At 39.8% G+C, this 14432-nt stretch overlaps 2 protein-coding genes across 2 annotated transcripts; one reads left to right on the forward strand and one right to left on the reverse strand.

The window, feature by feature from the left end:
• Positions 1 to 287: 287 nt before the first annotated feature.
• Positions 288 to 5343, reverse strand: p2rx2 (purinergic receptor P2X, ligand-gated ion channel, 2). Its single transcript, XM_072386980.1, has 12 exons — positions 5100 to 5343; positions 4509 to 4644; positions 4344 to 4415; positions 4155 to 4230; positions 3966 to 4062; positions 3545 to 3625; positions 3305 to 3455; positions 1326 to 1456; positions 1132 to 1222; positions 979 to 1044; positions 801 to 878; positions 288 to 445 (listed from the first exon to the last, which is right to left on the reverse strand). Exons 1-12 carry the CDS (start codon positions 5264 to 5266, stop codon positions 347 to 349), a joined length of 1245 nt encoding a protein of 414 aa, XP_072243081.1. The 5' UTR covers positions 5267 to 5343; the 3' UTR covers positions 288 to 346.
• Positions 5344 to 6625: 1282 nt separating this feature from the next.
• On the forward strand, positions 6626 to 13895 carry pes (pescadillo). The gene is made up of 15 exons (XM_072387990.1): positions 6626 to 6756; positions 6968 to 7047; positions 7393 to 7546; positions 7765 to 7874; positions 8070 to 8241; positions 8360 to 8449; positions 8786 to 8902; positions 9004 to 9081; positions 10464 to 10553; positions 11172 to 11302; positions 11406 to 11531; positions 11771 to 11955; positions 12901 to 13037; positions 13131 to 13298; positions 13546 to 13895. The coding sequence occupies exons 1-15, from the start codon at positions 6733 to 6735 to the stop codon at positions 13618 to 13620; spliced, it is 1737 nt and encodes a 578-aa protein (XP_072244091.1). The 5' UTR covers positions 6626 to 6732; the 3' UTR covers positions 13621 to 13895.
• The last annotated feature ends 537 nt before the right edge of the window (positions 13896 to 14432 follow it).

A 14432-nucleotide genomic window follows, 5' to 3' on the forward strand; every position in this document is an offset into this window, starting at 1 on the left:
AGCTTTTTCATCCTGAGAAAATAAACACATTCTCTATATGGTGTTAGCATGTTGTAAAGTTAGAGAGAAGCAGGTTTCATTCCACCGTGAAAATCTGGAGTCCATAGAGATTTGAGGTGATATGAGTTGAACCTGCTGTATATCAAGTAACACGGAGGGAAATGCAGTAGCTGTCTTTCCAAGGGTTTGCCATGGGCATGTTGCTCTCTGTGTAATCCCTCTGACCACAGCATGAATCCATCCCTTAGATGTTGCAGATAACATAGAAACCACCCGGATCTGCCGTTATTTGGAGGAAGTGAATTGGTGTATTTGGTGATTGAGGGCTGAGGCAGCTCTGAGCACATCAGAGTGGCACACCGTCTGACAGGTCCGAATGGTTTGAGCCATAGCTGCTTATGTAGCTGAGCTCTGTGGGAATTTGCACCGTGGGCTCCTTAATCACCTGCAAAGTACAATTGGAGTTCACTCAGACACGTAACTACAGACGAGCACATGAGTAATTCTCAAAATATGCCAAAACACCTTTATGTGTGAGTGACAACCATGCAGTAGGACAGTTGTAAAGTACAGCCGAGTGGTTTCTGCAGAGGTTTACTGGAAATGTAAGAAGCTGAGAGGGAATTTTATGGAAGTGCATGGAGAATGGGAACGTCCTACTGTTTTTTACATTTAAAACACAGATATATACTTAGATGAAACGGTTATTTGAAATGATTTAACGCTTATGTCAGCTCACCAACTGTGTAAAAAACCTTTAATGAACAGTTAAGGTTGGAAATCCAGTGCGTTTTACTCACTTCATCAAACTTTCTCTCACTGTAGACTTCATTCTTGTCGATGAATGTCAGCATGATCCAGTCACAGATAATGGTACACTAGAGGGTATGAGAGAAGGAAAAACAAATAAGTAGCTTGTGGGGAAAACGGTTGTTACGTCAAAGTCTCTGTATGAAATGTCATGTAGTCATTACTCACAATCCCAACTGAGGTCATAGCTGTCACTGTGCTGATGATGGTTGGAATGGGACTGAATTTACCCGCCTGCACAGAATTGACACACAGTAATACACTGATAATCACAAGTATAAGCAGAAAATACACTGTTGTGCTTAAAGACAATTCTCTTACCTGTCCATGAACTATGATATCTAGACGGATGCCGTAGGCTTTGATGAGTGTCCGAGACTCTACCCCATTCTTATTGTAATGTTTGGCAAACCTTGACAATCGCATGATAAAAACAGTTACACTTTTCTTAAGACTAAGTGGAAAATTCAATCAAAAACACGGTATTAAAGTCACTGTTAAGTGACGGTGCTAACTTGTAGTAATAGCCAGAGTTGTCCTGATCCTTTCGGAGGTCGAGACGGCGGAATGAATATATAGGTTTACAGTGTGAAGGATCCAGATCCAGGTTACAATCCCAGTTGATGAAAACCCCAATCACTCCTCCCTGAACACAAACGGCATGACAAATGTCTGAAGCAATGCTTTTCTGTTTGGTATTTCTTCTTTAACACATAAATGTAGCTGAGCTCTGTGACAGCACGTTATTCTGTTATCTTGCATGTCTGTTGATAATATTCTTCTGTATCGGCCATTTTTCATGGTAAGTTTAAAAGAAATACACAAAGACTGAGGGGATACTGAGGGTATGAGGTTACAGTTTTAGGGAATCTAAACAAAATGAACACAACTCAACTCAGACCTCTGCTAAATGAAGGGTGGTCATAGATGATTAGTGTATTTTGTTGATTGTCTTTCTACGTCTCACTCATGGTTGCTGGAGTGTCAAACTCACTCTCATTAATCCAACCCACTGATTTTTGTTTAGTCTCCTATCTTGATCTAGTTCTTTTTATTCAGACGTTGCGCTTTATTGTCAATTGTGATTTTGCCTTCAGCCATCGAGTGGTCATATTTCCGTTAAGTCCATACATTTTGTTTGTGTAGTTGATATATGGGAGGTGGAGGGGATGGGTTGGGCCACTTGTGGGCTCGTTGTGGGCCGGTGCTGTCAGAATCGTCCCGGTGGATTTTTGTGTCCCACTCCGCCCCTGTTTATCACTATCTTTAACTAACAAGCATTTGAGCAGTGCTCTTAAGAGTGAACTTGTTTTGAATAGTGTCGGACAAAACAAAATGGAAAGACTAAATATCTGAGATGAACGTAAGGGGGCGAAAGTAGCATTGACAGTAAGATATAGTTAGAAAATTCACATAGCTAGTCAATGACAAGAGGTGACAAAACAGGTTACCATTGAGTTGGGAAAGGCTTAAACAAATAAGTTATCTTGTTTGTGTGGTTAGAGGTAACACAAAAGAAATGTGATATCATACTAAGAAATTAACTTGTATAAATTGTGAAGGAAATTTGAAACAGTAAAAGAAGGAAATCTGAATAGAAGTAAATTGCAGGACATCCATTAGAAATCAGTAAAGCCTAAATAAGGACAGTACTTTGCCACTGAGATTGGAAAGCGTTTTGCTGCTAGAGCAGATTCCTTGTGAATGCCTGTTTAGCACAAGCAATACCTTCTAAGTAATGCTTAAGGCTCAGAGGGAGTCTTTGGCTTAATATCTTACAAACATCGTCAGTCTTTAAATCTCTGAAAGGGTTTTCCAGATACATGGAAGGCTGCCAGTTACTCAGTCAACATATTTTCCGCTCAGTTTAATGATGCAGCTGATGACGCTGTTTTCTGTGTGTGTGGTTTCACAAAACAGCACGCTGGTTCCAGCTTGCTAATGGAAGAGGAAATGTTACAACTCATCTGTCAATTGTGACTCTGACAAAACGCAGAAAAACTGAAAGTTATGTATCAGAGGAACTTGTAATGATTTCAGGACAAAAATATATCATTCGTGACAAAGTTTATAGATGTGGATTTTTGGATTTAAAACTGCAACTACCAGAGATGTAAGTTCGACTGAAGTAGCGTGATTAATTCTGCTGTTTTGTTTTCTTATCTTTTATCAATATGCGACTGTTTCTCATTTTCAAAACTTCTTTAGTATTTATCAATTTTGCTTACTCAGTTACCCATCTTACTTTTGAATTGGTTGTTTTGTTTTGTGTTGGTCTGCATGCATTGGCGCATCCATTAATACAGCCGGGTCTGTAAATATCACATGATTCATTCCCATTTTAGCTCGTCTGCCCACATACATTTCTTACTTCTATTTATCAAAGGAAGTAAGAACCTGTCACATGAATGAAAAAAAATGCATTTTCACAATGAGGAACAACCTTCATGGTTTCAGCCAGTGACACATTTAGCAATGCAGGCCTCATACTTACAGTCCTGCAGAGCTCCGTGAAATTCTCCCTGGCTTGGTTTGCGATGTAACCCAGACGGAAGTTTGGACAGTAGGGCTCTTTATCCTCGTCATAATGACACTTATTTAGATATCTCTTTTTTTTCTTGTGTGGGGCTTCCTTTATATTTCCCCTGCAAAAGAGAAGAATCTGCTCATTATTAAAATCTGCAACCGAAAGGTCCAAAATCATTGCCTTTGGGGGGAGTTGGAGCTACTCTACCTCAAAACTTTAAATTTGGGGAAGTGGATAGAGTTCCTGATGAACACGGTGAAATTGATGGCCTCCACTAGTGGTGGTTCTCTGTTGAAGACAGTTAGTAATGAATTATCAAGGGAAGGCACCATGGCAGTGTTACCTCACATCAATAACGTCCTGAACCACCGGATAAATGGGGACCATTTGTTGTAAATGTCTTCACAACATTTTTTTCTTTTTTGTAGTATTCATTAAGGGTCAAGCTGAGATCCTTTTCGACCTTGATTAATGGATGGTGCATATAAAGTGGCAGATTATGAATCAGAGGAACTTGTAATGATTTCAGGACAAAAATATATCATTCGTGACAAAGTTTATAGATGTGGATTTTTGGATTTAAAACTGCAACTACCAGAGATGTAAGTTCGACTGAAGTATACCTTACCGTACTACCGCATACTCCTCGACAGGACACCAGGTTTGGATCTCACAGGTTTTGAAGGTATGATTGTAGTACTGAACACATCTTCCAGTCCTCCTGCCTGTAATAAAGTGTTTGAATTAGAGGAAAAAACCTGGCGAATACCAACCAACCAACCAGATGTGAGGAAAGATGACGTGAGAGCAGTAGTACCGTGGCCATCAAAGTCTACCGCCCCCTGGACACAGTCAGAGTCTGTCGTACAGTTGGCATTGGGAACATTGAAATACTGAAGAGACAAAAGACATAGCTTAGTTATGGCAGGATAAAAGGGTCTTTATAACTGCTACTTTATGCATACTCATGCTGTTATTACTGAAAAGACTTTTCTTGACCTCTAACCTCAGCACAGGTGCCTTGCTTCTGATCGTAAGTGAATTCTCTTCTCAGTAATGTACTGATAACATCACCACCCTAAGAAGAAAGGTAAAAAAAAGATCAATGTTCAAGCATGAAGAAATTATGATTTTTTTTATTTTGTTAGGTATTTAGTTGTTCTCAGCTCACCTCTGAGGGTCGAGCGTACTCCACAGTGTCCAGGATATCATCTCCATGGGCTGCTGTGCCTTTCATACGAGTATAAACGGAGCTATCTGGATGAGTTTCACTCTCTTGGTATGCTTTTTGACTTATAAAAACATACCTTTGTGGGAGATAGAACAGACAGAGGCAATCATCACATTTGCTACCATAATGTGAAATATCATTGGAGGTATTGGGTTACTCCAGATCTATTCAACGCTCTACACTGAAGAGTGCCAAGAAAAGAAGATGACACACTTCAATCCAAGGCACCAAAACTAAAAGATGAATTATCTCTGAAATGCTTACATTAAATATTAGAGCTACACACCTCTTATCTCTAAAAACTGCTGGGTTTTTTGCAGCTCTTCATGAAAAAGGGACATTTCTCTGTGAAAATTTAAAGTCGAGTTTCCTTTTTATAAAATTCAATCTTATACACTCCAAGAAATACTGATTATCTTTGATATGAAATGTTATCTCATGGCAGCCAATACGGAAAAACGAACAATCAGGTTTTTGAATTGTATCAATTGTTCTTAGTCATGCATCAATACAGACATGCTCATAACTTACCAGATGAAATAAGTGATCACAAGAAACTGAACAGCTCTGTAAATTACTCCAAGAGTCGTGTTCTTAACCACCATCACCTTGGGGGTCTCATAGTCCCAGAAACTTTGAAAGTACTCCTTTATACAGTCACGGAGACCCATGATGATGGTATAGAATGCTTCACTCATATCCACAGATGTGATTGAGTCAATATTTTCTTGAGGGGTCTATTTCTGCCTCTCTACATTATTTCTCTCTCTCACTGTGTGCTGCTGCTCTGCTCCAGCCTGCTTCTAGCTCAAACATCCTTGGTGCCAGTGAGTGGAGGAGAGGACAGGGGGGTGGGGCCCACAGATGGTGAATTTGATGCTGTTGAGTTGAATATGACAAGTGGGTGATGTAAGTGAAGTGAAAGAAAATGAGATATACGGATAAACATAATGTGTGTATTACCTAAATGGTTTTTGTGTGAGAAAGGTCAGAAAAACAAGCCTTATCATTCGCTTTTCATAGAAGTGTGTCTATTCATTACTGAATTTCACTAGAGGAAAAAATATGCAATAAACTGTTTCAGTTTCATTTCATGAGACAGAGGGCAGTTTTACTGTAGTCTTAGGGCCAATGAAAAGATTTGCCTTGATCTTTTAGAAACCCCTGGACTATTATGTTTATGTATGGCTCAGTATAGTTAAATTATTAATTTCTTTAATTGGTTTGCATGATATTGCAATTAGATCGCAAAAATATCTAACTGCATTAATTCTAGATGTCATATGCAATGATATGTCATTAAATTGAATTAAATATTTAAAAAAAATAAACAAGTAAAAAGCCAAAATCTTTAAAAAAAAAACAAATTAATAAAAACTATGCAGGACACCTAGAGTTTTTTACAGGATGTTTTTGTAAAGTTATAATTTGATATATGTGTGTCAGTGTATATCAAGGTAAGTTTCCTCACACACGTTGCCTTTTTTTGTAAAGAGTAATAAATATCCTAATTTGTTTTTATGGCTGTTTTATGAGTGATGGGGCTTTTAATCCCCTGTACTTTCATTAAAAATGGAAGAGGAACGTAAGGTTAGTTTTTAACAAAAGTGAGTGACAAAAGGGGAAATAATCTAATTTGACCCACTGTAAAAATAAAAAAAAGGAGCAAAGACAGGAACAATTCAATACCCAACTACATAACTATAATAAAGCGAGTCGCTTTATTATAGTTATGTAGTTAGGTATGTAGTTGGGCAAGCCCTGAAGATTGCGACGACCAAGTTTAAACAAAAACCCAATTTTAATTTATTTATTCATTTTCTTTCTATATCTTCTCTGAATTAATATCATAGCACCCTCTTGGACACACGAGATTGATGTGCTAACTGTCCATAAATGTTTTAAAAAACAGATATGCTGAAACAGTCATGTATGTAATTAAAAATATTCACCAAGCAAAAACGTGGAAAAAGCACGTGGGGAAAAAAACGGTATTACTAACAGGCAGACAAACGGTCACCCCTGGGTCCTGATTGATGCTCAACACAACTCCCCAGCGCACGTCAAACAACACGTGTGGTACGGGTTGTGGTGCTGGATGTTGAGTTATTTTGGATAGTTACATTTTAATAGACTAGTTTGAACAGTTTCTAGTCGTTTTTCAATGGGAGGTATCCAAAAGAAAAAGGTAAGAGTTGACGTACCGCAGAAGTTAGGCTAAAGAACAGGAACACAGGAGTTACCAAGCTAGGCTGTTAGCTCTCAGAGCTAGCTGGAGTTTGTTTTTCTGATACGGTGTAGTCCTTTGGATGCAGATGTACATGAGAAACATTTTGATATGATATGATTATGCGGCAGTTTGTATGAGTTTATGATGAACGTATGTCCGTGTCTTGCAGTTTGAGAGGGGCTCAGCTACCAACTACATCACAAGAAACAGAGCTCGCAAGAAGCTACTGTTGAGCCTCCCAGACTTCAGGTAACATCACAATGCTAACTGTATTGGGGTTGTGTCCTGCAAATGCACGCTTTTATACAGTGTAATCTGACATTTTATAATCTTTTATTTATTGTTGAAATTTGTAAATGCGTTTTCACACGCTTAGTATCACTTTTTTTTGTGTGTGTGAGTTGTGAATCTGATCTTTTACAACCGAGTCTGAAATCATACATGCTTTTACTCCTAATCTATCTACCCAGATCTTGAAATATTCTGTTTCAGAAATGAAAGATAAGCCACTGATGATCTTAATTATTCATGGAGCTCCAAATCTGCATGTGCAACAGTCATGTTAAAAGCGTATCGTTTATCTCTGATTCCCAGGCGGTTATGCATCCTTAAAGGCATCTATCCTCATGAGCCAAAACACAAGAAGAAGGTCAATAAGGGCTCAACTGCTCCAAGGACCTTCTACCTGCTCAAAGACATCCGCTTTCTTCTGCATGAGCCAATTGTGGGAAAGTTCAGAGAGTACAAGGTATTTTAAAATCCGAAACCTTTGTTTGAGCATGCCTCGTTCTAAAGAGTTGACACATAGAAAAATGACTGACTTGTTCTGTTGTCTTTGGTCAATAATGCACTTTTCTCTCTCTTTTGATTTAATGAAATGGTTGATGTGTCTTTCTTTTCAGTTTGTTTCATTTGTACTTCAGCAGGGTTGTAAGTCTTAACCGCCTACTTGTTTTATACCAACAGATATTTGTACGTAAACTAAAGAAAGCTTATGGAAAAACAGAGTGGTCTGCTGTGGAAAGACTGAGAGAAAACAAGCCGACCTATAAATTGGACCACATCATCAAAGAAAGGTTAGACGGTTATTCTCCACTCTCAACCTTAGAGGGCGTAGTTGAACTTGATAGATTTTTTTCTCAGTGTAAGATGCTTTGTATTTCTCCATCTAAACAGTGGCATGGCAGTCATTTGTTTCTTTAAAAAAAAGTGAGATTTGAACAGTCGCATATCAAGTTGCACCGTCTCACTGGTGCTCCTGTATACGGCAGGTACCCCACCTTCATCGACGCGCTCCGTGATATCGACGACGCCCTCTGCATGTGCTTCCTCTTCTCCACATTCGCCAGAACAGGAAAGTGCCATGTGCAGACAATCCAGCTGTGCAGACGCCTTACTGTGGAGTGGATGAACTATGTGATTGCAGCTCGTGCTCTTCGTAAGGTAGAAGTTTACACAACACTATAAACTGAAAAGGGACTGGTCGCAGGGTATTTGTATGACTTTGTGAGAATTTGACCGTACTCTGCTATGCACTAAACATTTTTTCTGCTCCTGATAGGTTTTCATCTCCATCAAGGGAATATATTATCAAGCCGAGGCGATGGGGCAGCTCATTACATGGCTGGTACCATATCAGTTCTCCCATGATGTAAGTGCAGATTGATGAAATCTGGCCAACAGGGATTATACTAATGAAGTATTTTTGTTACTATGGGAGTACATTGAAGCCTGGCGCATCTCTGTCAGAATTGGGGCCCAAGTAAACAAACATGAAGGCTACAGTTAGTTCACTGCTGTCCTGAATATGTTTATTAAGGATGCAATTTGATTAAAATTTTCCAAAGTCATATTGGCCAATTTTTTTTTCTTTCTTTTTCCTTAAGATCTGTATTATTAATGGATTATTAATGTTTGCGCCTGTACAACTGAAACATGGTGAAACTAAATTTATTTGTTTAAAGAGATTTTTGTTTTGCTCTTTCAGCACCCAACAGATGTTGACTACAGAGTAATGGCCACTTTCACAGAGTTCTACACAACTCTCCAGGGGTTTGTCAACTTTAGACTCTACCATTCTCTCAACTTGGTCTACCCACCGAAGGTATCTCAGACTTTCTGTATTTTCAATAGATTATTTATGAATTTTAGGTTAGGTCACATCCTAGCCCACCTTTTCTCTGCTAATTTCTTTCTGTGTTGCAGCTGGATAGCAAAACAGAATCAGAGCTGAAGGAAGAGGATGAGGAGGACTATGCCATGGATTCAGAGAGCTACTCAGAGGTAAGTCCCTTTACTTCTGTCTAATGAACCTCTTAGTTTTGGTGCATTGATGGTTTTAGGGTTAATTTAAGTGCTTTTTTTTACTCATCCATTTCTTTTATCTGTCATTTTTCAACATGGATGTGTGGACTATAGTTTGTGAAGCTCTTGATATTTAAAAAAAGAAGAAAATGGCTAACTATGGCTAACTTAACTAAAATCCAATCTTTGTCCTGGTTGCTTTCTGAATATCTAGTTATTATCTTGCTTAATTGCTGTATCTGGACCTGTTCTGTACAACACTGTGGGACATTAAACATATGTGTTGTTGCTTTGAGCAACTGCAGAGATTTAATGGTTAAAAATAGGAATAGAGCTACAGTTTCAGGCAGACAGTGATGGCATTGTATTGAGCTGTGCTCACAGAGTGCTGAAGAAAGCGATCCAAAGTCTCTAGTTGATTGCCCAGCTGGTCAGTTAGGATGTGAAGAGAGTGAGAATGTCAGCTCTTTGGTGTGTGATATGATGGGTCTGTCTAATGTTTAAGATAAGGCCTTATTGTTTTTTAATTTCCTATAGATGTTTGATACATTTCCCACAGACAGGGGTTCTGTTTCAGATACATCTACATCTCTCTGTCTGTCAATGTTATTCTTCAAGCTTTGCGCAAAATGTACATTTGCACTTGAATAAATTCCATTTTTTTTAAAGTAGTATTCAAATGTGTGCTACTTTAGGGCCTCACAGTATTTGTTTTGGCCATAATCAAAGAGTGCGGAAGATAATTTACAGCAAAATGGAACTCCCTTGTAGTCCCCCTCATAATGTTCAGCAACAGCTCTTCTCTGGCTATCATTTAACAATGTCATTTAGGGAAATCATGGGAGATTTTACTTTAGGTCAGACACGGGTCATTATTTCTTTGTCCCCACATCAAAACTGTGGTGATTGGACTGGTTTTCTATGCAGCCAAGTTGAGTATTTGTTTGTGGATAAGTAATTATGTGCAGCAACATCCACATTTGAAACATTTTCGCCTTGAAACATTTTTCCAGACATGAATATAAACTGAAATTTGACTAGTTGCCAGAGGCATGCAACTGTGAGGTGGTATCTGTTGCCCCTGATGCAAAGGACCGTATCTGTACCTGAAGGCAGCAGTGCAAAAATATACAGATAAGATAAGATTCCCCCTGATTCCTATGTCTGTATGTAAGGTACCACACATCTTTCAGTGTTTTGACAGAGGTGATCTAAACCTGCATTGTTCATGTAGTTTTTTTTTCAACTCAACTTCTCTCCTAATATGGTTATCCACTGTATAGATGTACAGATAATACATCTCTACAGTCTAATGTACTGAAAAGGTTGTGGTTGAGATCCTGTTGCTTTTCCCTATGCAGAAACTGTCGGCTCTGAGTGCCAGCCTGGCGCGTGTGGTTTCTGCAGCAGAAGAAGAGGAGGCTCAACTTGACCAGTTTCCTGCTGAAGGCGTAAGAAAACGTGCACCATAAGATTTACTGTACCCGGTTAAATGATGCTAACAAAACAAACAAAAAAAAGTCCAATGTAATGAAAACGTACACAAAAATAGCACCTGATGGCCTAATTGATCTCTGAAGGCAGAGGTGAGAAAAGTTTTTGTTGTCTGGAGCGACTGGGGATTTGCAGCTTTATGTGGTTGCTACAGTCGTGGCGTCTTTCACAAGAAAATCTTGTTTTTCCCCGTTTGGTTTAAAGCGATCAACCATGAGCCACCGCAGGGACTTTCCACAGATGTGCATAACCTTTTTAGGAACTATAGAATCTCCAGTAATTCAGCTATCCAAGCCTGATTCCTGTTTGATCCCCACAATGTCTTTACTTTGACTTCCAGTGCCACAAGAACCGTGTGCACAGCGAAACCAATGCATGGTTTTTATCAAAGTAGAAGTAATTAAGTCCATATTCATGCTTGTAACCAAAGTAAATCCGCTGTCATGTCCTGTTGTTTTATTGTTTTTAAGAGATTTCTGTGGTTTTCAGACCTTGAGTTTGGCTAGAAACTGGCCATGAGGTGACAATGTGAGAGAGATGCAAATGTAATGTTTTCCCTTATTTCTTTTCTCCAGGAGGACGTGGAGAAGATGGAAGCGAGAGAAAAGGAACACAAACAGCTGGAAGCACAGAAGAAGCTATTTGAGGGGCTGAAATTCTTCCTGAACAGAGAAGTGCCCAGAGAGTCTCTCGCTTTTGCCATCAGGTGAGCATGACATGTAGGAGTCCCACTCGCAGAAGCTTTCAGAAATGATTTCAATGTGAACCTTAAACTGATTCAGCTCTTTTTCATTTCTCCTGTGTTCCAGATGTTTTGGGGGTGAAGTGTCGTGGGACAAGTCTGTTTGCATTGGAAGCAAGTACGACGTGACGGATGAGACGATCACGCATCAAATTGCTGATAGACCCAACGTTGACAAACAGTACATGAACAGGTAAAGAACGATTGTGGTTTTCCTTTTTTCTGACATCCTGTTGCTGTTTAAGCATCAAGTGCAAAACATTTCTTGCTGCCGTACCGTGTTCCTCTTTTTTTTTTTTTTTTTTTTTTTTTTGTCAGCCCGTCCCCAAATATCTAATGGAAACAGAGAAACAAGAAAGGGCCAGCTCGTCATTTCATATGTTACTTTCTGCCGTTAGGTTCTGATGTCATATCCTTCGACTGTTTTTTCAGGTACTACATCCAGCCTCAGTGGGTGTATGATTGTGTCAATGCCAAAATACTCTTACCTGTGGAAGACTATTTCCTGGGAGTGACTCTTCCTCCTCACCTGTCTCCATTTGTTGATGAGAAGGATGGGGATTATGTGCCCCCAGAGAAACTGAAGATAATGGCCTTACAGCGAGGAGAAAAAACTGGTGCGTATTGGCAATATCCAGATGTGTGTTCTTACAGCGTTCTTGTAACATTGAATAGTAATAGCATGATTAAGTGAAAGTGTATTTAACAACCGGGGGCTACATTTATGTTCACAGCAATATTTCCATTGAAACCTTATTTTGAGTAAGACTCTGACATATAAACAGCAGTTTTCTGATTCCCTAAACCCGAATAAGATCATATTTGGAGTAAACAATAATCCAACCAAGCTATGTAGAGTATGCTGGAGTATGCTACTCACATTTTATAGACGTATTTCCCGTATTGCATCCAGCCACACTGCAGCTTCATGACGAATGTCTTCGTCTCCACAGTTACCAGGTCTGCTTACAATAAGCTACATGGAAAGAACGGGGTTCTTTCTTAAAAACCCAGTTGCTTGTTTGGGACTTGTTTATATTGGCCGGACTGACTGTTTCCGTTACTCTGGAGGGTGGCTGGGCTTAGCCTGGGAGATAGTGTGAGGGGCTCAGAGTAGTGCCGCTGCCTCCCACATCAAAGGGAGTCAGCTGAGGTGGTTTGGGCACCTTGTACGGATGCATCCTGGTGGCCTCCCTTTTTGGGGCTTTTTCAGGCAGACCTAGAACTCACTAGAGAGATTATATATTCCTTCTGGCTTTGGGATCCCCCATGAGGAGGTAGAGAGTGAATATCAGTTTTCCTCCACAACCCAAACTCGGATAACTGCAAGATAATGGACAGATGGATGGTTACCTAAAGACAACTCGTGTAAACAACATAACTAGAATATTGCCCTTTTTAGACAATTTGTGACAAATTTTTCTGTGCAGTTAGTGTACTTAGTGTTTATACACAAAGTTATTTTCAGTTATTTTACTTTTACAAATAATCTGCCCCTGAAAAGGAATTATGTGCTTAGCTTTAGAATGGTTGAATACATGCAACTTGTTCCTCCATCATAGCTCAAGATCAGGAGGAAGATGAAGAAGAAGAAGAGGATGATGAGGAAGAGGAGGAGGATGATGATGAGGAGGAGGAGGAAGAAGAAAATGAAGAGATTAACCTTAAGAAGATGGAAGAACAAAGATCCCAGGGCAAGGTAAGAGCTTCCTTATCCCTTTTTCTTGCCATTTGTGACATCCAGTTTTTCTAAAGTTTTGAATTTGTTCTGACTTCCGTCTCCTCTTTTCAGTCTTTGCAAGTCAAAGTAACGCCTGGAAAAGTCAAGGCAGAGAATTCAGCACGCTTGGAGCAGGAGGAGAAGGCAGAGGAGAAACGTCTCGCCATCATGATGATGAAGAAAAAGGAAAAGTATCTGTACGACAAGATCATGTTCGGAAAGAAAAGAAAAATCAGAGAGGTATGCTTTGTATTTGAGTATGAATTCACATGGTGATAAGATTGCTCAGCTATGTGAAAAGAAAACATTCCAACATTTTTCTTTGCTATTAGTACCTGATCTTTATCTAAGAATGTTTGTCAGTATTGTGTTGCCGCTGTGTGAAGAACAAACATGCCCAGCCATGACCCCCTGAGTTCACCAACACCAACAATGCTTCTATGACCAGAGTGTCTATTTATTAACTGCATTCAATCTCTTCTAACAGGCTAACAAGCTTGCTGCCAAGAGGAAAGCCCATGATGACAATGAAAAAGCAAAGAAGAAGAAGACCCGAAAATAACTCTTATGAAGTCACATTCAGACTGACTTTATGTATAAAACTTCATGTGATGGAGTGCATTACAGCTGACATGTCCTAAAACCTTTGGGTGTTTTGGAGAGCTCTGTGAGGTGCATACAGTGGGATTTAGATGCATTGTCCTGCAGGATGTTTGCAGATGCTAATTGTATAATTATTGATGTAAAAGTAAACAGTTTGTTTGTATGACCACATCTATTCCAGACACCTGCCACTTCATTGTAATATCTATTTTAAAATAAAAACAGTGTATTGAGTCTGGTATTTTGTATATATGCTGGCCATTTTTATTCAGTGATTGTATAGATGGTAAAAAAAGATGCAAATAGAGTATGTACCACTTGGCCGAAGAGTTCACATCTGTGTTGAGGCTGTGGTCACTTTCTTGCAGCTGTTTCTTGGATGCCTTTACTGATTGGTCCGCACTTGAGCAGTGGGTGTTGATGACGAATGAGCGCTCGCCCTTATGCCCTCTGGGGTGGTGCTGCAACCCCGCGGGCCAAAGGCCAGGACAGTCATGCTCTGCACTCCTAAGACTCCTTGCTCAATTTGTGACACTTGCTGCCACCTCCCACCACTCCCGTGACGCCCAGCATTGAACGCATGCCCACCCAGTTCAGGTCTTAGACTGGCACTCTGGGGGCCTGTAGGCAAAGGCACTCTCTTTGGAACAAAAGCAGCAGTGTCATGCTTCAGCATGACAAGCGTGGGATGAGCAGTCCTGATCAATGCGCCTTCCAGGAATCTGGGCCTGACTATAGAGGGAGTTGGAGTTCGTGCGTAAGGCATTGTGG

This window comes from Leuresthes tenuis, unplaced genomic scaffold (assembly GCF_036924035.1).
Source record: "Leuresthes tenuis unplaced genomic scaffold, fLeuTen1.0.hap1 SCAF_6, whole genome shotgun sequence".
Classification (NCBI taxonomy): Eukaryota; Metazoa; Chordata; class Actinopteri; order Atheriniformes; family Atherinopsidae; genus Leuresthes; species Leuresthes tenuis.

Bases quoted from the DNA above. Each gene is read 5' to 3' on its own strand.
- pes (XM_072387990.1), top strand. From the start codon at position 6,733: ATGGGAGGTATCCAAAAGAAAAAG. The intron at 6,757-6,967 runs GTAAGAGTTGAC...CGTGTCTTGCAG, and splicing joins GAGGTATCCAAAAGAAAAAG to TTTGAGAGGGGCTCAGCTAC. The intron at 10,554-11,171 runs GTAAGAAAACGT...TCTTTTCTCCAG, and splicing joins ACCAGTTTCCTGCTGAAGGC to GAGGACGTGGAGAAGATGGA.
- p2rx2 (XM_072386980.1), bottom strand. From the start codon at position 5,266: ATGAGTGAAGCATTCTATACCATCATCATGGGTCTCCGTGACTGTATA. The intron at 4,231-4,343 runs GTTAGAGGTCAA...TTGTCTCTTCAG, and splicing joins AGCAAGGCACCTGTGCTGAG to TATTTCAATGTTCCCAATGC. The intron at 3,626-3,965 runs GTAAGGTATACT...TGTCTTCAACAG, and splicing joins GAGGAGTATGCGGTAGTACG to AGAACCACCACTAGTGGAGG.